This window comes from Rhinatrema bivittatum, chromosome 3, assembly GCF_901001135.1.
Source record: "Rhinatrema bivittatum chromosome 3, aRhiBiv1.1, whole genome shotgun sequence".
NCBI classification, from domain to species: Eukaryota; Metazoa; Chordata; class Amphibia; order Gymnophiona; family Rhinatrematidae; genus Rhinatrema; species Rhinatrema bivittatum.
In genome coordinates this window covers 507,198,553-507,222,613 of record NC_042617.1, presented here as the reverse complement: position 1 = coordinate 507,222,613, position 24,061 = coordinate 507,198,553, and the positions used below count along the sequence as shown (strand labels likewise).

General features: G+C 39.8%; 1 protein-coding gene across 6 annotated transcripts in view; it reads left to right on the top strand.

Moving 5' to 3' along the window:
• HMBOX1 (homeobox containing 1) overlaps positions 1–24,061 on the top strand; it is a 434,799-nt gene that overhangs the window by 384,267 nt on the left and 26,471 nt on the right. For all 6 annotated transcript variants that reach the window (XM_029596166.1, XM_029596167.1, XM_029596165.1 and 3 more), the window contains one exon: positions 22,135–22,230. In XM_029596166.1, the coding sequence (XP_029452026.1) occupies positions 22,135–22,230 (96 nt within the window). The remainder of the gene's footprint in view (positions 1–22,134; positions 22,231–24,061) is intronic.

Genomic DNA, 24,061 nt, shown 5'->3' with positions numbered 1-24,061 from the left:
CACAGACAAAAATGGAAGTTACTAAATTGATGAAGTTATATTTTAAGATAATATGCCAATGTTCCATTATATCAGCAGTAAACATTAGTTATATCCAGGAGTTGGAGGGCTCATGTCTTATCCGAAGTATGTGAGTGATAAAAAATATCTGTTCAACCACAAAAATTATGGGATAGATAAAGAACACCAATAGTGAGAAAATGTTTTTCTCATTAAATAGACCTCATACATGGGCATATAATATGCTAGTTCGCATTGATAGTCATGCGCCAAATAATATAATCATAGGTCTTGAGTGTTTTTTGATAAATTGCTTAGTGAAAGAGTTCAAAATACCAAAGAGAAATCTCAAGCACATTAGGCAGTCTCAATAATTTTAAAGTCCCAATTGCAATTTCATAAATTCAAGTGAGTTATCACTGTTTTAAACATAGCTTTCTGTGATGTGAAGAAACGCCATGCTCATCATGTGAGGCTTAGATGGAAAATGCCGGACACAGGATCCGTGTTTCGGCTATGCCATCTTCGGGGGCCGAAAGTTGATGTTTTATACAGCTGGCCGGCTTGCCGGTAATGCGTCTCTTCAGTATCTGAAGTATAACATCACCAAACAGAAAGGAGAGTCAGTGGTTACCCCACAAGCTAATTACAGAGTCAAAACAATACTAAAGTATTCATATGAAAGTTTCTCATATTGGCTGCTCTTACTTTATAACAAATAATTGTTCCCCTTGTTTTGACTCTGTTATCTGAAGTATAACCATAAGGACAGTATACTGACCTCCATAATTTCTCAAGTATTCATTTTCTCTGTTTTTACTTGTTAAGTGAGAAAGTTGTTGGGTATTGTGCTGAGATTGTGTTTTGTCAAGAAGCAGACATTGGTATCTCACAACGCTTTATTTCATCAGCAACAATCAGTCCATGCTACACACACTTGTAACAACAGAACTGAAAATAGTTAAATTACCAGCAAGTATTGCCATATTGAAAAGTACAGCAAGAGAGCCACCAAAAGAATTCACATTGCTTTAATTGTTAAATTTATTTATTTATTTAGTATTTTTCTATACCGACCTTCATGGTTAAATACCATATCAGGTCGGTTTACATCGAACAAGGGGATTGTAACAGAAAATACATAATTTAAATAAGTGCATAAACAGAAGAATCAAAGTTACATTCAACAGGGATGGTAAAACTTGGAAGCTTAAGCAGCTGGAAAGAAAGGCCTAAATGCCCCCTATAGACCCTTCCCCTTTGCTGATGCAATGGGTCATTCACTTGGGGGCATTCTTCTGTACTGTAGTCACTCTACACTGCTTGGTGGAGAGAAAAGTGCTTACACCAGTGTTTCATTCTGACTCTTTATCAAGATAGTCTGATCCTTTGCAGCAGGAGATTCAGCATAATCCTGGGCACATGGAACTGAAGGAATAATTGAATTAAAGGTTGTTGGCTCCCAATAAGTTGTCTCTGAAGGTTTTCTTCAGTTTATTTATTTATTTAGATATTTTATATAGAGATGTGCTTCGTTTTTTTATCCCGGGTCGGGCTACGGGTCAGCCAACCCGTGGAAAACTTTGTTTTCCATTGGGTCGTTTTTTTTTTTCCTCGGCAATTGTTGCCGAAAAACAAAACAAAACACCCAACCCTTAAAATTTTGTTATTTACAACCCCCCCACCCTCCGGACCCCACCCAAAATTTGCCTAAAATCCATGGTGGTCCAGCGAGGGTCCTGGGAACGATCTCCCGCTCTCGGGCCGTCGGCAGCCAGTAAACAAAATGGCGCCAGTGGCCCTTTGCCCTTACCATGTGACAGGGGCTACCGTGCCATTGTTCGGCCCCTGTCACATGGTAGGAGCAATGGACAGCCCGCGCCATCTTAGTTTGGGGAAAATCCGTCTCAGGATTCGGATCCTCCGACCCATGCCGAATTGGACTATTTCTTTGAAATAGTCCAATTCGGCAAAAACGATTGCACATCACTAATTTTATATACCTTTGTTCCATGTATAAATCATAACAGTTTACAAAGTGACATTCATAATCAACAAACAAACAAAGATTGGTTATAGAAGTGGTAATCACAGGCAGGCATTAATATAAATCAAGTGAAATATTCTAGTACATATTAGCAATTGATCTTGTACATATGGCAAAGTGAACGGGTAATTAAAATGATAGTTTTCACATCTTAGTCAGTGGGTTGTTATGAGAATCTTTCATTCTCTTGAATATTTATTCTTCATGATTCGATTATTATCTTTTGTCCTTCTTGTCTTTTTGGCTCTGAATGTTCTGATGTTTTTAAGTTAAATTAGATGCATTTTTTAATAGCCATGTTTTTAATTCACATTTAAATCTCTTTCTATCTGGTAAAATCCTAATGTCTCAGCAAAGAATTCCAGAGCTTTGGTCCTGCTGTGGAAAACACACAATCTCTAATTTGCGTCAGATGTGTGCTCCATATTGTGGGAATAATCAATAGTCCTTTATTTTGAGATCTTAGTGTTCGCTGAGGATTGTAAGATTGTAATATCTTCCCTAATAAGCTGTGTTATTGGAATGAATGATGTTGAATATTATTGTTAGTACTTTATAGTAGATTCTGGATTGTATTGGCAACCAGTGCAGTGACATCAGCAAGAGTGTAATGTAATCATATTTCCTAGATACTAGTAATAGTCTTGCTGCAGCATTTTGTAATAGCTGTAGTGGTTTTAGGTGATTTGCTGGAAGACCTAGTAGTAAGAAGTTACAGTAGTCAAGATCTGAGAAGATTAGAGTTTTTAATACAGTACGGAAATCCTCAAAAGATTACCCAGGTCTAGGGCAGGTGATTTAATTATCGATGTGTTTCTTCTCAGCCAAATGATTTCAGTCGTTTTAGGGTTTAGTGTCCGTTTAAGTTGGAATAATTCTTGTTCTATTGCTTTCATGTAGGTAGAGAGTATCGTAGTTGTATTTTCAAATGATCTGGAGAGAGAGATGCAAAACTGTATGTCGTCAGCATACAAGAAGAAGGTTCTACCTAGATTCATCAGTAATTTACACAGTGGGAGCATGTAAATGTTGAGTTGTGTTGCTGAGAGGGCTGAGCCTTAAGGGACACCTTTTTCACGCTGGAAAGTATCAGATATGTGGTTGCCCAGTTTGACTTGGAATGTTCTGTTAGAAAGAAATGAGGCGAATCAACTGAGAACTCTGTCATCAATCCCAATGCTTCTCATCTGATGGCATAACAAGTTATGGTCCACCGTATCAAAGGCGGCTGTTAAGTCAATTAGCATTAGACAATAAGATTCATCAGCATGAAGCCCTCGTAAAACCGAGTCCATTAATGAGAAGAGTAATGTCTCAGATGAATGATGATTCCTAAATCCAAATTGATTTTGGAAGAGAATATTTTGATCTTCGAGGTGATTTACAAGTTTGGATACACTGCTTTCTCAAGAACGTTTGCTAGAAACGGCAAGTTGGCTATTGGATAATAGTTGTCCCAATTATCCATTCTACCAGTCTTATTTTTTAGGATTGACTTTATTCCCACTTGTTTTAATCCATGTGATACGATTCCTTCTGATAGTGAATGATTAATTAAGGTGGTGATTGTTAGAGTGATAACTTGGTATACTTGTTTCAAGGAATTGGCTAGAATTGGGTCACGTTGATGAGTCACAGGTTTAATTTTAGCAATGATTTGACTAAATGTCCAGTGTTGATACTCTGTTGAATATTGACCACTTAACCATGCCCTTTGGGTCTTCGGGTGCTTTTGTTGGAGAACAGATAGGGGATTGTTTTTTCAATTTATCGATTTTGTCTAAGAATACTGTGGCATATTCATTGCAAGAGGTGTTTGTGAGGTTGTAGTTTCTCAAGATCGAGGATGTCGGGTCTTTAATTAAATGTTTAATAACCTCAAAGAGCAGTTTAGAATTGAATGTAAGTCCGTGAATCTGTTTAGCGTAGAACTCTTTTTTTTTTTTTTGTGCTTTATTGGTTAGTGTACACTATTTTGTTAGGAAAGATTTATATTTTCCTAGGGATTCAGTAGATGGGCGTTTCTCTAATTTTCTAAGGATGCTTGTAGTGCTTCTTAATTAATCATTGTACCAGAGCTTCTTATGTTTAGAGTTATTCCTTTCTTTGTTAATAGTTTTTATCTGGACAGGGCTAAGGTTTTCAGCTATGTCATTGACTATCTTATCCTAGGAGTCAAATGCCGATGTGGAGTTGGTTTGATTTATTTCATGGAGCTTATTTTCTATATCTTCAGCAAGTACTTCCATCTCTTTCTTTTTCCTGAAGGTAGAAGTATGCTTATTTTCTGTATTATGGATTTGATGGCTATTTCTGCTTTTATTAATTGGTGATGAGACCAGAGCATTATCGTTTGTGTAGTATTGATTAGGCGATTACTTGTATTACGAATATTAGGTCTAGAGTGTGTCCTGCTTTGAGTGGCTTTCAAGACAAATTGTGACCATCCCAGGGCTTCCATTTCTTCTAAAAGTATTTCACAAGCTACAGTTCTCAGTGTTTTGTCTACTTGGAGGTTAAAGTCTCCTACAATTAATGTAGATTCTGGTGATGGAAACACTTTAGCGAATAATTCAATCAGCAGTGAGCAGTCTTTTTTAAGTAAACCTGGAGGACGGTAGACCAGACCTAAGTTTAGCTGAGGGGATTTTAAAATTGCCACTTCATAAAGTGGATTTATCTCTACTTTGCAGGGTACTAGCTTAAATTTTGTTTTTACAGATTATTAATAAACCCCCACCTTTTTGTTTATATATTTACTGTGGTTTTAACTTAGAATGTAAATGTGAACACACTGTATATAATTGTTGACCAAAAATATGAATGCTGATATTGTAAACCGTTGTGATCTTCATTTGGAACGCCAGTATATAAAATGCCCAAATAAATAAATAAATGTCTAGGAAAGTGAAATATCTCGTAATTAGGGTGGAAAATATGGTTTAGGAGTACATTATCTTTGTCAGTCAACCAGGTTACAGAGAAGTAGAAAATAGTGGGCTGTAAATCTTCTAGCAGGTCATTAATCAAGGGGATATATTTTTTTACATAGACTGAGCATTTAAAAGAAGTAGAGTAAATATAATCAGGATGAAATAGTGGAAGCAATGGTACTTATCATTGGAGAAACTGAGTTTGTGATCCTTCTTTGCTTCTTACTTGTGGCACTCCTTAGATCTCCTTTCAGGCCCCATCCTAGTATGGGCTCAATTATACACGTCTGTTCCATGATTATAGTTTGCAATCCAGGGATCAATTAATTTATGCACTTCGGGCATGCATGAAGGGGCGCACAAAGGGGCAAGCTCCTTTGTTGTGCTCCTTCGTGCACGTGCCTCATGGTACAAGCGCCTTCAGCATGACTGCCACGGTTTTTGTGTGCCGTAGGCGGGCAGTGGATAGACTAGGGGTGAGAGAGGCTCCTCAGTGCCGGTGGCTCTCTCCTACCTCCTTGTTCCGTGGGGGAGGGGGCGTCTTCAGCACATCCCTTGTGCTGCCCCCAGTGCTTATTGCTGTGTGGCTCGGTCTGGCCTTCTTTCTCTCCATCTTCAGCGTTGCTGCTGCAGTTTTTGTATTCCAGTAGGCGGGCAGTGGTCAGGCTAGGAGTAGGACAGGCTTCTCGGTGCCAGCGGCTCTCTCCTACCTTCTTGCTCCGGGGGGGGGAGCCACTAGCGCCGGTTTCTGTGCAGCTCGGTCGGGCCTTCCTTCCCTTCGCCTTTGGCGTCACTGCCACGGTTTTTGTGTGCTGGTAGGCATGTAATGGGCGGGCTAGGGGCAGGACAGGGTCCTTGGCGCTGGCAGCTCTCTCCTACCTCCTTGTTCTTGGGGGCTGGTGCCTTCAGTGCATTCCTTGTGCTGCACCCAGTGCCGGTTGCTGTGTGGCTTGGTCAGGCAATGTGGATGAATATCTTTGTAACTATTCAGCATGGCAATGCCAGGCTTGTCCATCTTTGTGTAACTCCTGTTTCAGTCAGTTCTCAGGAACTAGGGACTTACTAGGATGCTCATAGACCAGGCACAGCCCCATGACTTCCCAGGGTTCCCATTCAGCGGAGATAAGATTACCGTCTTCAAGGCCCTTGGGGTTTTCTCATGCTGGGACTCTTCTGTTCACCAACCCAGTTACTCCAAAAATCACCACACTGACCCCCATGTTATTTAAAAATAAAAAGTGTGTACTGGTATTAATGAACAAGTAAAAACAAAGTCCAAAAACTGGTACACCAATTATTAATGCAATATAAGTCCAAAATTCGGTACCAAACATAAAATCCACCCCTCTTTTACAGGTCAACTCCTTGAGAAGTTCTTGGAAAAGTAGACTACCTGGCAGAGGAGAAGTCTGACAATAGACAATAGAGTTCAGCCAGAAGATCAACTAAGTGACAGAAGCTGTAGAAGGAAAGAGGTTATTCTGTTCTACCAAACAGATACTGGGTACAGACCCAGGGGAGGAAGATTCCTTGTCTCAAGGAGTTGACCTGTAAAAGAGGGGTGGATTTTATGTTTGGTACTGAATTTTGGACTTATATTGCATTAATAATTGGTGTACCAGTTTTTGGACTTTGTTTTTACTTGTTCATTAATACCAGTACACACTTTTTATTTTTAAATAACATGGGGGTCAGTGTGGTGATTTTTGGAGTAACTGGGTTGGTTTCATCAGTACTCTCTCAGGTAGGGGCAAGATATTTTCCTTTACCTCTCCTCCCTGAACCTCTTCTTTTCTTCACACACTGGAATTCTAGGCTCTCCCTTCTCCTGGACTCCTAGACTCTTTCCTCCCAGTGAGACATGGCATTACCCCATCCCTGGGTCTCAGCCACCTACCTTGGACAGGAACAGTTTCTCTCTGCTCCTCGTCAAAACTTTCCTGTGGACAGATAAGGCCCAATGGCACCACTCTGTGGAGAAATGGATACCCTGAGAACTACAGCTTCTGGAATCCTGTCTCTTTCTCCCACATCACATGGGCAGAGAACTTTTTATTCAGATTCAAATCTACTCCAGTTGGGGAGTGGCAACCTTCCTAAATATACCTACTTACTCTGTTTCTACTGGGGCAGGGTCTGAAGGAGGTCTCTGATACCTACTGTTGGCAAACAGGGTAGTTGAGATCACTGCTGCCATCTTTAGTAAAGGACAACACTGCTGGTAAGCAGTAGAATTTGACATTGTCTTACATTTGATTCACACCCTATAGGAAATGGATCATATGACCTTAGTAACTGTAGCAGGAATCCACTCTGAATCAGCTCCATATTTCCTTGCAAAATTGAGATTTTCAGAAGTACAAGATCACAAGAATGATGATGCTGATAAGTTAGAGTCCAGAGCCTTTTCTTGCTTTTGCTGTAAATCCTCAAATAGGTCTGGATTAAGACAGTCAAAGCAAGTCTTAAGACGACATCCTATAAACAGCTTGGCTTATCCTTCTAAAGGCATCTTTGGCCATCTGTTCCACTCTTTCATCCTATCCATTTGCTTGACGATGTTGAGAAGCAGTGGTGACAGCCCAAATTAAGTAACTTTTGCATTTTTCAGAGGTAAAAGCAATTCCGTTATCAACAGCAATGACATCCGGTATCCTATGAGTTGCAAAAAGCTGTTAAGGAGCAGTGATTCTTACAACAGATATTTACGATGAGACTAAGTTCACTTTAAGCCATTTTGAGTAGAAGTCCAAGTTCTTCCCCTAAAATGGATCAGCAAAATCAATATGAAATCTGGACCATGACTCCTTGGTAACCACCCATAGAAATGTTAATGCCTTGAGTGGGTTGGGTTGAGTAGTTCAGCACACACTGCATTCATTTACAATTGTTTCTCTGTTAGTAGGAATTCTGGGTCACCAGACATAACTTCTGGCTAGTGCTTAATTCACACAATTCCTGGATACGCTATATGTAACATACAGTAGCTAAAATTACTTTTTAAGAAAATAACCAGTGTTTTTCCCAACAAAGCCACCCTTTTTTTAGTAGACAGTTCATGTTGATAGTTTACATATCACCTGAACTCTTTGAACAGTTTCCCAGCTGACCATCTGCTCTACTCGAATTCAGAACACGGTTCATTGTAGGGTTTTGGCAGTCAGTTTTGCAATCTGGTCAGCTTGAAGAGGCAATTCTGAAAACGATTGCAATATTAAAACTTCCAGTGGAGGAGGAATAGTATAAGGCATCAGCATTTGTGGTGGACTTACCTAGCATATAGGAAAGTATGTTTGACACTGCATTGCTGAATTCAAGGTGACTTGACTGAGACTGCGGTTTAATTTTTAGAGAACAATCCAGAAGTCGCTTGTGCTCAGTATGAATGTCAAAAACATGTCTAAAGATATAATTGTGTTTTACTCCAGCAATGAAAGTGAGAATATCTTTTTCAATTTGAATATAGCTCCACTCAGTAAATGGCAAGGTTTTTGAGTAATAAGCAACAGGTTCTTCCTTCCCATCTGGCAAAACATGACTGAGAACAGCTCTGTTACAACAGAATGATGTATCTCAGGCAAGTATTACTGGTCTTTCTTCTTCATAATAGACAAGCACGAAGTCAGATGTTAGTAATTACTTAACATCCACAAAAGCCTGTGTATGCCGGTGAGTTCATCAGTTCCTGGAATTGCTGTTTGGATACTGGATCAGGAGTATAATGGATCACCTTTAACGTGTCTTCTGTTGGGGGGGATATCTGATTAATCAATGCAATAATCCAAGAAGGTGACACTTGTAGCTACTATCTCACATTTGTCCTTGTTTTCGTGTACTGGATGCCTCATAACAGGTCAGAGCTTTTCTAAAGTGCTCAGATAATATATCCTCAGAGGTCCCATGATCAGGACATCACTGAAATATGGTGCAACACCTGAAATTCCAGAAAGCAATTTCCAGTAAGTGCTAGAAAATTCCTGGTGCAACAGATTTCAAACGGAAATTATTTAACTCTGAATTAGCCCAAATAATTTATGATAGTCTGTGCATCAGTAGCATCAACAATTAATTGTTGATGTATGTCCCAGGATGGTCTTCCTGAGTCAGTTGTTCGGGGAAGGAATACAGGATCTCTTGCCCAACCGGAGACGAGGTAGAATATTTGCTTACTGGTTCACATGCTTTATTTCCAGTCATAGGTACATACTTTACAACTTGCTTCTAGTTAGAGTCTTTGTGGCTTAGCATAACATGGCATTTTAAACAGTTAAAAATACAATTCTAAGCTAATCTGACTTCACACTGCAGAACACTGCTTGTGCACATTAACCCATCCTTTGCCAGCTTTCTAGAAACTGATTGGCCCCTGACTGTCAAGCAAATAAAAATCCTACCAGGACAGTATATCATCAGACTCCTAATCTCTCCACCTCCTGACATCTGAGCCCCCTTTTCTTCTCCTCTGCTTCCACACAAGCAGTTTTCCATTTTACTCCTTGAATCTGCTTGAGGATGTATCTTTTGTCCTGGCTTCTAGGAAAGATTCCACTAGAAGGCCTTATGATTTTAAGTGGAGAAGGTTTGTCTTCTGGTGTAAGGCAAAGACTATAGATCCTTTCTACTGTTCCATACAAAAACTGCTTTAATATCTTCTACATATGTCGGAGTCCAGTCTCAAGATTAATCCTATTAGTGATCACCTCAGTGCAACTGGCACTTATCACACCATGTAGAAAGTAAATTATATAGCCTTTAGTAGTCATATTCATGTAGGGTTTGCATCTATTGAAGCCTTCCATCAAGCCTCCTGCTGTGTCTTGGGAACTCAGAGTGGTATTGACCTAGCTGATGAAAGCTCACTTTGAATCACTGGGATCATGTGAGTTGAAGTTCCTCACCTGAAAGATCGTATTTTTGATGATGGTCACTTCAGCACGCAGAGTGAGTTCCAGGCCCTAGTCACTTATTCACCCTGTACAAAGATTTTCCACAGTGAGATTGTTCTGTGCATGCTGCCCAAGTTCCTGCGTAAGATAGTATCTGACTTTTATCTTAACCAGTCTTTCATCCTGCCAAAATTCTTTCTGACATCACGTTTATTTATTTATTTAAGAACTTTTAATATACCGATGTTCGTGAGACACATCACACCGGTTTACAATTAACTCACGAAAGGAGGAATTACTATGAACGAGGAGCGGGGAGTGGGAGCAGGTGAGAAAAAAGGGGGGGAGAGGGAGTGGGAAGGAGAAAAGGGATAAAGAGTAAAAGGGCAGAAGTAAAAGAAGATAGGAACAACCATAATAGCATAGGGAAATTATTTACATAATATCTTTAAATTACATCAAAGGTGGCGGAGTACATCGGATACGGTATACCACATGAGCAGTTAAAGGAAAAAAATCATAATCATAAAGCATGAGAACAAGGGGGCGGACGAATTCTGAGTGGTAGGGGGAGAAGGTCTAGGTTTGACTGGCATCAAGGTAGGCCTGCCTGAAAAGTCATGTCTTGATGCCATGTCTTGATGCCTTTTTTGTCCACAAAGGTGCACAAGTCCTGCATAGTTTGGATTCCAAAAAAACCTTGGCCATCCATTTGTAATGGACTAAAGTTCATAGTAAGCTCACACAGCTTTTTTGTTTCTTTTCACCCAAATAGAGCTACCATTGCCATTACTAAATGCACATTTTCTAACTGAATAGCAGATTGCATGTTCTCTGGTATTCACAGGCAGGCTTGACTCTAGAAGGGCATATCAAGGCACATTGTGTTAGAGCTGTGGCACGGTCAGTAGCCCACCTGAGATTAGCTTCCATTGTAGAGATGTGCAAGCCTGCAATGTGGAGTTCTGTCCACACATTTACATCCCATTGCTGTTGGGATTCACTGACTTTGTCCTGAAGGTTCTTTTTGAGGTTTAGAATTCTACTTCATCTCCCTTAGGGCCTAATTTTATTATTCCAGGTTGTCCTTAAAAAAAAAAAAAAATTAAATAAAAATGCAAAAAAGGCCAGTTGCCACAAAACATCTTGCTCATTGGCACTGTTTTGGTTACTGTATTTACCTCTTTTTGTTAAAGGTAACCTGAGGCTAGGGATTATCCATTAGGGATGTGCAGAGAAAAAAAAATGTGTTTTTGTTATTCGATTCATTTTTGGGAGGTTTTTTCCCCATGAATTTCCATTCGTAGATTGCTTGATTTATTTGATTTGTGTGAAAAAAAAAAATCAAGAAATTAAAAAACAAACAAACCCCAAAACAGCCAAAAAATGAAAACTAAGCCTCCCTCCCCCACCCCCCTGGAAAAATGCCAGGACCAGGATCCCTCCCTTGGTCCCTACTTACTTGGTCTGGTGGGGATCTCAGTAGAGCATGATGAAAATTCTAAAAGCAATGTGATCAGTGCACCATCCTAGGCTCCTCAGATGACATCACCCACCTGTAAGAACTGGATCCTGCTGTCCTGAGAGAACATCTATTACAGGTAAGCAGCTTTTTCTTTACCTACATGTCTAATGCAGCCTCTGTTTTTCTAGATGTCACAGCTTGAGAAATCTCACCAGAGTTTCTTTCCTTCTCAGGTTTAGCCTTTCCACTGCAGACACACATAATATGGCCAGTATTCTTGCAGTAGTGACCATTCTGAGCATATTTCCCATCAATACAAAAATGTAGTACATCTGGTCCTCTGGGTCCTTGAATATTCATGTGAAATGATTGTGCCAGTCTCCTCACCCTAGATAGGATCTGAAATAGATGTTTACCTTGCTGTTGTGTTTGTGTAGGTGGCAACCTTCTCCCTGATTGAAATGTATAACATGCCATTGGTTGCTACAATGCAGATTTCTTTGGTGTTATAATGACACAGTCTGCATAGCTAAAGTCTTTTCATGCATGCTGGCAAAAGTCAAATTGGGCTCAGCTAGGAACAGATGCTGCAGGGCCTCATCCTTAACCCACAAGCCAGATAAACGCAGCATATCATTTAGAAAATCACCAAAATTGCAATTCTCAATTAAGCACCTCAGCTCTTTGTTTGTTTTCATTTGTAAAACTGAAATCTCTGAATGATGATAAATGGTGTTGGTGAGAAGGGTGCCTTTAGCATTGATACTAGTCGATTATAAGTTTAGTTTTTGGTGAAGCAGAGGTAACTAGTCACTATATGATTGTGAATGATTTGGCCTCCAACTGTAACACCTGTTAGCAGGGCTGTCTTTAAGTGGGGGGGTGAATAAAGGCAAACTCCTTGGACCCACACAATGGGGGCCCCTCACTACCCTGATAGCCCCATCCCTAACACTATAATTTCCTGTCAGCCACTGTTCCAGAACCCCAGTGCATTTGATTTGCCCTGGGCCCCACTCCCTCTTAAGGTCAACCCTGCCTGTCATTTTTCTCAATATGGTGCTATTCTTTATTATTGGGAATTTTACAGTAATAGGAAGTGCGAGGGGGTGTGAGGGAGATGTGAGTGAAAGGCGGGTCTTTTGCCCAAAGGGGATGGGTTATAAGTTTAACAGATAAAGATGGCTTTATGAGTCACAAGCAGGAGTTATTCAGAGAATTTCGGAAGTGTTAGGACCTGAATCTGGTTCTGAGAAGTTTAGGGCTAGAGTGTGATGATATTCGATTCACTGGAGAGAGACGTGACTCTCTTTGACAAGAGCTAAAGACCGTCTGGAAAGACTGAAATTCTTAATCCAGGAGATCCGTTCCAGGGAAGTCTGAAGTCAGTAGTAGGGATGTGAATCGGGCTTCGGACGATTGAAAATATTGTCGATATTTTCAAAATCGTCAGAAATCAGGGGCTGAATTATCCCATTGATCGTGGGGGTTCTCTTATCGTTTTGGGGGAGGGCGGGAAAAACGGCACACAAAAATAACCCCTAAACCCACCCCGACCCTTTAAAACTAATCCCTTTGCTTCCCCCACCCTCCCGACCCCCCCCAAAAACAGGGAGGGAGCACTGGATGGCCGGCGCCATCTTTAAAAATGGCGCCGGCCATCCAGTGCTCCCCCCATGTGACAGGGGCCGGCCAATGGCACGGATGCCCTGTCACATGGTAAGGGCAAAGGCCATCGGCGCCATTTTTATTAGTGGCAGCCGTCGGCCCGAGAGCGGGAGATCACTCCCGGGTCCCCCACTGGACCACCAGGTACCTGTAAAATGTTTTTGGGGGGCGGGAGGGTGGGGGAAGCAAAGGGATTAGTTTTAAAGGGTCGGGGTGGGTTTTTTGTTTATCGGCTCGGGCGCAGCCGATAAACAAAACCGCGATCGGGCCCGATGAAAAAAAAACCACATGTGAATTGGAACCGGAATCCGAACCAATTCCGGTTCCGATTCACATCTCTAGTCAGTAGTGTTTGAAGAGGAAATGTTTCTGTTCATTGGGCCTAAAGAAAGGAAAAAGGGCTTAGTGGGAACCTGAGAGAGAAAAACCTTTAGTATAACTGTACTCAAATGTCATGAGAAAGTTGGTAACAAGTTTTGATCTGCTGAATTGTCTGAAAAGCTGTACTTTATTTTTCTTGAATTGTGGAATGTTTGCACACTTTATTTCTTGGCTTTCTGCTGAACTTAAAAAGTGGATTCTTTAATAAGTTATTTTTTCTTGTTTGAAACATCAAGTTTTGTGTGGACTAAGTTTTTGGGATCCCTTGGGACCTCAGGCAATCATGCTCCCTGCAGCACAAATTTGTGCCTGGTTTCTCAGCCTCTGAAGGTGACCATTTTTCTATTCAGGGTTAACAATCTGGTTTGTTTCAGTATAAATCTTCATGAATAAGAGTCCCTTTATATTGGTTCACTTACATCTAATTCTTTAGGGGTAGATTTTCAAAGAAGCCAGCGGGCGTACATGTCCACGCACACATGGACACCCAATTTTATAACATGCGCGTGCAGGTGCGCCCATGTTATAAAATTGGGGGTCGGCACGCATAAGGGGGTGCACAATTGTGCACCCTGCGCGCACCGATGGCCTCAGACTTCACTTGTTCCCTCTCAGGCCGCTCCGACCTCTATCTTACCTTTTGTGCCTGCCTCCGGGCAGGCGCAAGTTGTGCGCACCGGCAGCCTGCCAGCACGCGATCCTCTGACACAGCAGCAAATGGCCGTTGTGCCGGAGGCCTCTGGCTCCACCCCGGACCGCCCCTTTTTTAAAGCCCCGGGACTTAGACGCATCCCAGGGCTTTACGCGCATCGCCGGGCCTTTATAAAATAGGCCCAGTGCACATAACCCCCTCTACGCACGTAAATCCACATTTACCAATAGAACTGAAACCAATTGGAAAAGAAAATCAAAATATACAAGAGCAGAGCAAAAGAGTCACCAAGAGGATGCACATTACTTCTATTGTTACTATATCCAATCTAGATGTACAGAAAAAGTGTCTTCTTGCGTTTACTGTGGCTCCATTTAGAACTCAGTGCATGTACATCATGAATCCCACACAAAGGTGTCACTGTTGTGCAGTGGTCATGAATCCTATCCTCTCTTCCTTCTCCTCCTTGTAAATTAGATTATAAAATGAACTTTCAGTGAGGTATTTGTTTATTACTGGTGCTGTTACATGCCAGAGAATACTATCCCTGATCATTATTTAAGGAACTAGCCCAAATATATTATAACTGTTCAGCCTGCAACTTGAATACATAAAATTGTTAAATGTATGCCTTTTCTCATTTCATTTCTGAGTTGTTAAAAGTTGAAAGCTTTCATAGTGGTTAGGTAACCATTTAGACTATTTGAGATCTAAGTAAATCGGAGTGTAATGTTTATTTTTATTTATTTATTTAAAAACTCTTCTATACCGTCGTTAAGTTGGAGAACCATCACAACGGTTTACATATAGGCACGATAACAATTATGAGTGGTATAGATTACAACTTGAGTATGTGCCGACATAGTTCGGTAACAATATAGTGCAATAAGCTAAAAGTTTAAGTGAGCTAATCAATTTGGTATGACAGTTTCTCAACGGTATAAGATTAACATTACTATGAGTTTGTTCGGTGCGTCCAACTTAATCAATTGTTTTTCTCCTTCACTTTGTCTTTATCGAAGGCTTGTTTATAGAGCCAGGTTTTCAGGTTAGATTTGAAGATTTTCAGATTTCTCTGGAGCCTTAATTCGAGGGGCATGGTGTTCCATATTACGGGGCCAGCCAGTGACAGTGCTCTTTCCCTAACTTGAGTGAGCCGTGCTGTTTTGACTGAGGGGACAGTAAGTAGAGCCTTATTTGCAGATCTTAGGTTTCTGTGAGGGACGTGTACGCGCAGAGCTGTGTTAAGCCAGTCGGGTTTTTCCTCAAGTATTAGCTTATGGATTATACATAGAACTTTGTATTGTATTCTTTGTTCTATTGGGAGCCAATGTAGTTCGGCGAGTGTTCCAGTTATGTGGTCCCTTCTTTTTTTTCCAGTTAAAATTCTTGCGGCGGAGTTTTGTAGTATTTGCAGCGGCCTAAGTGTAGATTGTGGTAGCCCAAGTAATAGTGCATTACAATAGTCTGTGCTTGCGAATATCAGTGCCTTTAGGATTGTGCGAAAGTTGTTTAGTGTTAAGAGGGGTTTCAGTCTTCTAAGAGTCATTAGTTTACCATATCCTTCTTTTATTTTCTGAGAGATGTGCTGTTTCATGCATAGCTCAGGGTCCACTATAACCCCAAGATTCCGTACTTTTCTTGCTAGTTCCACGTCTTGCATATTTTTAATTTTGATTGTAGTTTGTGTTGGGTGAGTGTTTTTTCGTTCGAGGTGTAAGTATTCAGTTTTGTCTATGTTTATTACTAATTCCATCTGATTTAGGAGCTGTTTTATTATTTCAAGGTACATGTTGGCTAGTTGCATTGTTTCCTCGATGGAGTTAACTATGGGTAACAGTAGTTGGATATCGTCTGCATATAGGTAATATGTGATTCCTAGTCCTGCTAGAAGATGACAGATTGGCAGTAGGTAAATGTTGAAGAGTGTTGCGGACAGGGCTGATCCTTGTGGGACACCTGTTGTTAGTTTAATTTTGTCTGAAAGTGAATTTTTGATTTGTGCTTGGAAGTATCTGTTGTTTAGATATGATTCAAACCAGTTTAAAGTTTTGTTATTGAGTCCAATTTCTTTCAGTCGAGTGATTAGTATTTTGTGATTTACAGTGTCAAAGGCTGCGGAGAGATCTAATAGAACCAGAATGTAATGTGTTCCTGTGTCAAATCCTCTTAGGATAGTATCAGATAGGGCTAGTAGTAGAGTTTGCGGAATCCATGTTGGGCTGGCTATAATATGTTGTTAAGTTCAAGGTGGTTTGACAATTGTTTTTGTACTGTTTTTTCAAAGAGCTTGGCAATAAAAGGTAGGTTGGAGACAGGTCTATAGTTGTTCAGATTAAGGGGGTCAAGGTTCTTTTTCTTAATGATAGGTTTGATTATAGCTCCTTTCAATGGATCTGGCATTACTCCTTCATTTAGTGATAAGTTTATGATGTTTGAAAGTGTTGGTGCAACAGTACTGGCAAGTTTTTTTAATTCTATAATAGGTATGGTATCGATTATGTGGGTAGCTGGGTTAATTTGATTTATCATTTTTTCAACTTCGTGTTGTGATATCTTCTCAAATTCTGACCATTTATTTATTTCTCTCGTGGGCATCTTAATTTCTTGTTTTGTTGCATTGGGGATTTTTTTTTTTTTAGGTTCACAATTTTGTCACTAAAGAATTGGGCAACTTATTTGCATTGGTTTACTTGTAAGGTTGGTTGATTGTTTGTATTGTCGTTGGCTAGGTTTTTCATTATGTTAAACAGGGTTCTGGCGTTATTTGCAAATTTTTCGATTTTTGAACTATAGTATTTATTTTTAGCGTCTAAAATTGTTTTTTTGTAATATGCGAGTTGTTTTCGATATTTTGTTAGGTTATCATTTGTTTTGTGGTTTTTCCATTCTTTTTCTTTTTTTCTAAGGGATCGTTTTACTACTTTAATTTGTTCACTGTACCATGGGTTATTCAGCTTTGGTTCTTTAATGTGGGCTGTTTTTAGAGGGTTTAATTCATTAGCTAATGTGTTTGTTCTGTTTAACCAGTCTGTTGTAGCGTTTAGACTATTTGAGCAATTTATGTGCATTAATTCTTTATTTAATTTATCTTTAAGTATTTCAGTGTTGAACGGGGGGCGGTATGTAAATTTATCTGGGTCCATGATCTGTTTCTGTATAGGTCCTATGTGCTTCATCTGTGAATTAATAAGGAAGTGGTCTGACCAAGGGATTTGTGTGTATTCCGTTTTAATGTTTTCAAGGAGGTTACTGTTAATGAAGGTCAGATCTAAAGAATGTCCAGCTTTGTGAGTTGGTTTATCTGTGAGGAGAGTAAAACAGAGTGCAGTCATTACGTCAATTAGTGTTTGGCAGGTGCTGGAGAGAGGGTGAGCATCCATGTGGAGGTTAAAATCCCCTAGTATTATGGTGGGCTTAGAGGAGTTGAGATGGGTTGTGAAGAATTCTATTAATGGGGAGATGTTAAGATCAAGGAGACTGGGGGGGCAGTAAACTAGGCATATTTGAAACTGGTTAGTGTCAAACAGGGCAATTTCATGATTTGTTGGTGTTGTTATTGAGAGTAACTTAGTTTTAAATACTTTTTCGATAATTAATAATAATCCCCCTCCTCTCTTATTAGTTCTAGGGATTGAGAAAACCTCATAGTTTCTGTTGGGTATTTGATTCTTTAACACTGTATCTGTTTTTTTTAACCAAGACTCGGTTATTGCTATGAAGTTAGGTTTATTGTCATATATCAAATCTGTGATGATGGGAAATTTTTTTGACACTGATTGTGCGTTCACAAGCATAAATGAGATTAGTATAAGGCTTTTAAATTTCGTACTGGATGTATCTTTCAATGGAATTAGGTTCCTTGTGGTTGTCTTGCTAGTTGCTTTTTTGTTGTGCAGTTTATTGTGTTGCAGCCTTTTAGAGTCAATTGCATATTTACCGTATCCTGTGCACGTTTGGATGTTTGATGTATCATTTGAGTTCGTTGTTATTGTTCTGATGCTGGTTGGAAGTTGGTTTTTGTCCATTTTTGAATCTTGTGGGCTGTGTGAGGGGCTGTACGAAGGGGCTTACAAAAGGGCATGCCCCTTTGGTGCGCCCCTTCGGTGTGCGCCACTGGCGCGTGCCGCCTGCCGTGTCCTTGGTGCGCTTTTATCCTCGGCGTCCCCCGGTGATGTCAGCTGCGTCACCGAGGGGGAGGAGCGCGGGTCGGATGCCGGGGAGGCCGCGAGAGCACTGCTGGACCTGTAAAAATAGAGAAAAACAGCAAGGGAGGCAACGGGAGAGAAAAAAACAGGTAAAAATGGTTTGATTAAGCCTCTGGTGGTTCGGGAGGCAGGAGGGCACGTCCGCTTCCGGGTCCTTGGCGCGCTTTTATCCTCGGCGTCAGAAGTATGTGCTACTTACACAGATATATCCAAAAGATAAACACAAGCATCCAGAGGGTGACTTCAGGAGAGATTTTGGAAAATGGTAATATGGCCTTTGCAGAACGGGAAGCATGTATTTCCAAATTTAACTGGGGTTGTTAGACTTTGCTACTATTGTTACAAAAAAACAGGGGTGAAAAATAGGTACACCCAGAACCATCTAATAACACAAAATAATATAAGGGTTATCTCCTAATAATAATTCAACAAATTTCAACTGTCAAAAAAAAAAAGAGTGAAAGACTGTTGAGTTCATAAACATTCTAAATGCTTCAATGATTCACCTTGGTGGCTGAAGTCAAAAAAACATGTTTAATTATTACTATTCTAACAGTCAAAACATAGAGAGGTCAATTTTAAAAACATTGCTTGTGCAAAACTGCCTACAAACATGCATGTGTGGGCTGTGCATAAGTAACGCAGATTTTAAAAGCCACAATTTACTCGCATGTACATCTGTTTGCATGCAAAATATAAGGGGCGGAAAAGGGGCGGAGCATGGGTGTTCTGGGGCAGGACCAACTGTTGCATGTGTAACTCCGTATTTTAAAACCGAAGGCCACAGCATGCAGCGGCTTGTTATCCACATAATATTACTGCTATTCCTGATGAAGAGGAAGTCTGTAGATATTGCATTTTAGGACTTACAGGACAAGGTGAAGGGTATGGGTCAACTGGAGCGCATGAAGAACCTGAGGGGGTCTGGAAGACCCTGATATTGACTAGGCAAACTGGTGGAACTAATTGGAAAAACTGGGAATGTCCCTCACGCGAGCCTGCTTTAAAATTCGTTTATGTACATGCATTAAAATGGGCAAAGTCCTATGGAAGATACGTGAAGTAGGTTTGCTCAAGTAACCTCTTAAAATTATGTGTATACTAAAGTATGGTAAGTGTATTGTAAATCATATGCGCACAAGTGCATGTATGATTTAAAATTCCAGTGTATCTCTATTCGTGTGTGTATGGACACATTCACGCTCATTTTAAAATTTGCCTGTAAGGGAGAAATTTTCATACTATTCACACTGGAACAAAGACTGCTCATACTTTTTACCTTCAGGCTCTGTGCCAGTTTTTAAAGTAAAAGTACATATGTACATTCGCTTTGAAAATTGCTGTGGTATAAGAGAGATACCAGATGTTCTACACTGTATACAACAAAATATGAATTATACTTTCTGTGAATACTGACCTCAGAGGAACACAGACTTTAAAAGATGGATGCTGACATGTATGTTCCAACAAGGAAACACTGTCTCAGCAGAGAAAATCAAAATAAGAACTTTGACTTGAACAGCAGTGCTACCCAAATTAACAGATCAGCTTGTCAATTTGAGGACTATATGCTTCTTTCTAAATAAAAAGTAAGCAGCCCCAGGACAGCCAGGTCAGAAACTCAAAAACAATTTAATCCCCCAGAGCAGAAAAACAACCTATCCAAGGACAGCATGAGATAGGAGCAGTGACCCCCAATGGGAGAGTTGGGGGCAGCAATCAATTGAAGAGGGTTGCTGACATGACAAGACCGTGCTGGTCAAGATGTGACTAGACCCGGTCCAGAGTCACCACACAGCAGGAGCAGTGACTCCCTCCTATTGGAAAAGGGGGAGGCCAGCGATCTGAAATGCAGAGACGACACCATCCACTCACTGCATGATTATGCATGAACCTTTTGCATATTCATCAGCTGATTGTTATAAGAAAGGGCAAACAAGAAAAGACAGGCAACATCTGATGACACAGAAGCATCAACCCAGCCTCTCCCTGTGTCGAAGAGTTAGAGGATCATGGGAGTCCAGGGAGACTGGAGAGAGGAAAGCCCTGCCTGATATTTTCCACCTGCCGCGAAGCCAAAGACAGCCCCAGAACTGAGAGACACCTTTTAAGTCCAACCAATACCAGGACCAAGGAAGCAAGATCTTTCCCTCAAGACAGTCCTAGAGAACTCCAGTCAGAGACTGCTTTAGAGGTAAACAGAAGGGAATCTCCTAAAGTTGGGTGGAGCTAGCCAGCTAGTTACCTTTATTAACACTCTAAGTAGGCTAAGGTTTCTGGCACATTTCAATCTGTTAATGATGCAGAACTTTATTTAGTATAAACTGATGCTAAGTAGTAAGGACTTTAAAGAAATGTACTGTTTATTTTCTTCTAAATGCTAATCCTGCAAAGTCTGACAAATGAAAGTCTAATTCTGTGGATAAAGCACATGGTCTTTTCTGAACTAATCAGCTTATGAAGGTATAGGAGGTAATAGCAAGAACTGACTGTAGCATTGCCAGTCCCAATAGGTGTGGGGAAGGGGGAACAAGGTGCACAGAAGCAGACAGGTTCCCAAACCTCTAATACCACAGTGGTTATAAAGTTATGCGTGGCCTTCACACCTTTCTGTTCTGGTAGAATTTTGTTTGAAAATGCAATGTACATGTGTACTTTTCCTTCCTTCACCAAAACATGACCCAGGACAGTCTCCTGGGTCATTGTCAAGCAGGGCATATACATTTTGCTGCATTGAACTTGGGCAGTTTTCAAACAGCTGATTGATGCATGTAACCACATATTTATTAGCTGTGATGACCAGAATCCAGAAAACAGGAGAAGACATATATGGGTATAGCAAAGTATCTTGTTCACAAACTCCATTTTCTTATGAAAAAAATCAATATTCTGTAAGCTGCACTCCAAATTTGCGACCAGTCATTTTCATTTCAAAACAATAGATTTTTAGGATAGGGCTATAATTGTAATTATGTATTTAAGTATTTTTATATACCGGGATACGTTGGGAACATCACCTCGGTTTACAGGTAACAAAACATAGCTCCAGGCATGGGGAATACCAATGCTTTAGAAAAATAAAACTTTTAAAATCTACTTTAGAATCCAAACTAGAGCAATTTTCAGCAATGAGGATTCAGTTAGAGAGACAATGGAATCCATGATAATTGTAACACTTTGTAAATAAGTTAATTTATTCTGTTCATTCTTATTGCCTAAATTATTCCAGCTACTCTTCTTCTTACCCAAGTTCAAATTTCCCTTGTTTTATTGTAACTTTCTATATCTACCTATAAACACCAGTTTTTCGTTCAATGTTATCACTCCCCTGTTTCCTGTAAACCAGTATGATGTGATTTTATCATGAATGCCGGTATAAAAAAAGCTTTAAATAAATAAATAAATAAATAAATAAATAAATAATTGGGGTGGGGAGCGTTTAATGTTCCTAACCTGCAGCCAGTCAGAAGAAATTTCAGTCTAATCAAATACCTCTTAGGAGCACAATGAAAAATTACAAGTGCAATTTGTAGGTTGATATAAGTAGCTATCAAGGCTAGCTAGCCAGTATTCATTTCTAGTCTAGGACGTATGTATGTTAATTCTTCTTGTCTATGAAATCTCGTAAAGATACTTTTTCAAACAGAAGAAACTTTTGGAATACTCTTTGTATGCCATTCCTGCATAATTTTAAATGCAATTCAATTTGGGAGGTTCTTGGAAAGTTGACGTAGGAGTGGGCAGATGTAGGGAATATTTTAATTATATTCCTTCAAACTTCTTTGGTTCAAATGCATGCATTTCAAGCAAGTTTAATGCTCTTAAGTAAAATTAAAAAAAAAAACAGCAAATGGCAGACAATCATTGTTTTTGATTTCTTGAATATTTTCATAGGCAAAAAACTGTCTGACCTTGAGCGAGTTACCTCTCTGAAAGTGTATAATTGGTTTGCCAACAGAAGAAAGGAGATCAAGAGAAGAGCTAACATCGGTAATGTATCAGCAAATGTGTTTTCATGTTATGTTATCTGAAAATTCATCTACAAGACCTGGTTCCATGTTATGTTTTTAAAGAAGTATTGAAGGGATGCAGTTGTTGCAAACCTAACTACATGTTGTAAAAGAATTTTGATTCAGTCCCAGTTTCAAGCCCCACACCCCTGCTTCCAGTGAGTACTGATCCTTGTCTTGCCTGAGCACTGGGTGTGAATTAGACTTCTAGGACTGCATCCCTTAAGGCTCATTCATTCCTTTTACTCTAACCCTGATTTCTCTTTGGCATTTCCAGAAAGTACTGGACTTAAATGATAATGTTCAGCAGACATTGATGGGATGTTGGATCTTATTGTGGCCAAAACATTTTGTCAGTGAATAAGCTACAGAAAAAAATTGAAAGTGAGGTCTATGCTTGGATTTTAATTCAAGCTAGGCATTTCGTACACCACATCTTAAAACTGCAGTACTATGAAATAGTTTTAGATACATTTTGAATGTAAGTAAATCTCAGTAAAACTACAGTGATTCTTATTAGAACAGCATGCAAGCATTATATTGGCACATGTTCAGAGTGTATTCAGGAAATGTGATTTGCAAAAATATAGAGTATAGTAGGAATAAATGGTGCATACTTTAAAGAAGAAAGGGGAACCTCCAGTCCTCAAGGGCTGCAAACCAGTTGAGTTTTCAGGACAACTAAGGAGTGAATTTTCAATGGAGTTATGCATGTAAAAGTGGCATTTATTGTAGCAATTTGCCAAAGTCCATTTACACACGTAGGGGTTGATATTCAGCCACGGAGCGGCTAGTTAAGTGGCCGGATATAGCTCTCTGACTTAATGGGGATAACTTAAAGTTAGCCAGATAATTATATCCAGCCTACGTAAGGACAGCTTTACGGCACGACCAGAGTTAGCCGCATTAAGTTAAGCATCTAACTCCAAATATCGGAGTTAAGTACCTAACTTATGCGGCTAACTCTGCTCCGCCCAGATACGCTTCCTGCCCAGCCCTGGAATGCCCCTGATGTATGCAGCTAAATTCTAGCCACATAAATCATTATGCATCAAGAATTTAGCTGCATACAGCTTTGAATATATAAGGGTAGCCATTTAGACAAATAACTTTTCAGTTTGGATAAGTTCAGTTATCCGTCTAAATGACTTTTGAATATTGAACTTGTAAAGTGCAATTACATGCATAAAACCTTTAAAAAATTACCTCCTTAATAAATATGCATGAGATAGATTTGCATATAATTGAGGCACTGTGTATGCAAATCTATTTTCTGCATTTTTATTGGGAACATATTGAAAATTCGAGCAATTTGCAACTCTTGAGGACTGGAGTTTCCCCCACACCTATTCTAAAAATATTTTTCAGGATAAAAATGAAACAATATCTAAGAAAAAGAGCAAATGAGGAAACCATATAGCCTACCGAACCTAAAGCAGTATTATGCCTTATTAAGCTTATTTTTATCAATTTTTAATCACTAAATAGCATCTGTAACTCAAAACCAAAAATAAAGTTCACCATTTCAGGGATCGCATTTTAGATCTCAAAAACGAATGTTTCTATGGATGTCGTCAATTCTCACTACCTTTTATTGATGGCTGTTATCGAATCCTGGATTCCTTCTCAAACCACCACCACTCCTGCCAGTCTTTTCTTTAGTCTTTTCCATTTTGTTTCACTGTTTTTCTACAACCCCTACTCATTGGGTTGTGAATGTGGGTCTCCTCTTTCCCATTGCTTGGTTCTATTTCACTTTCAATTTTCCAATTCCTTCTCCCTATTCATTCTTGAATAACATGTGCCACAGA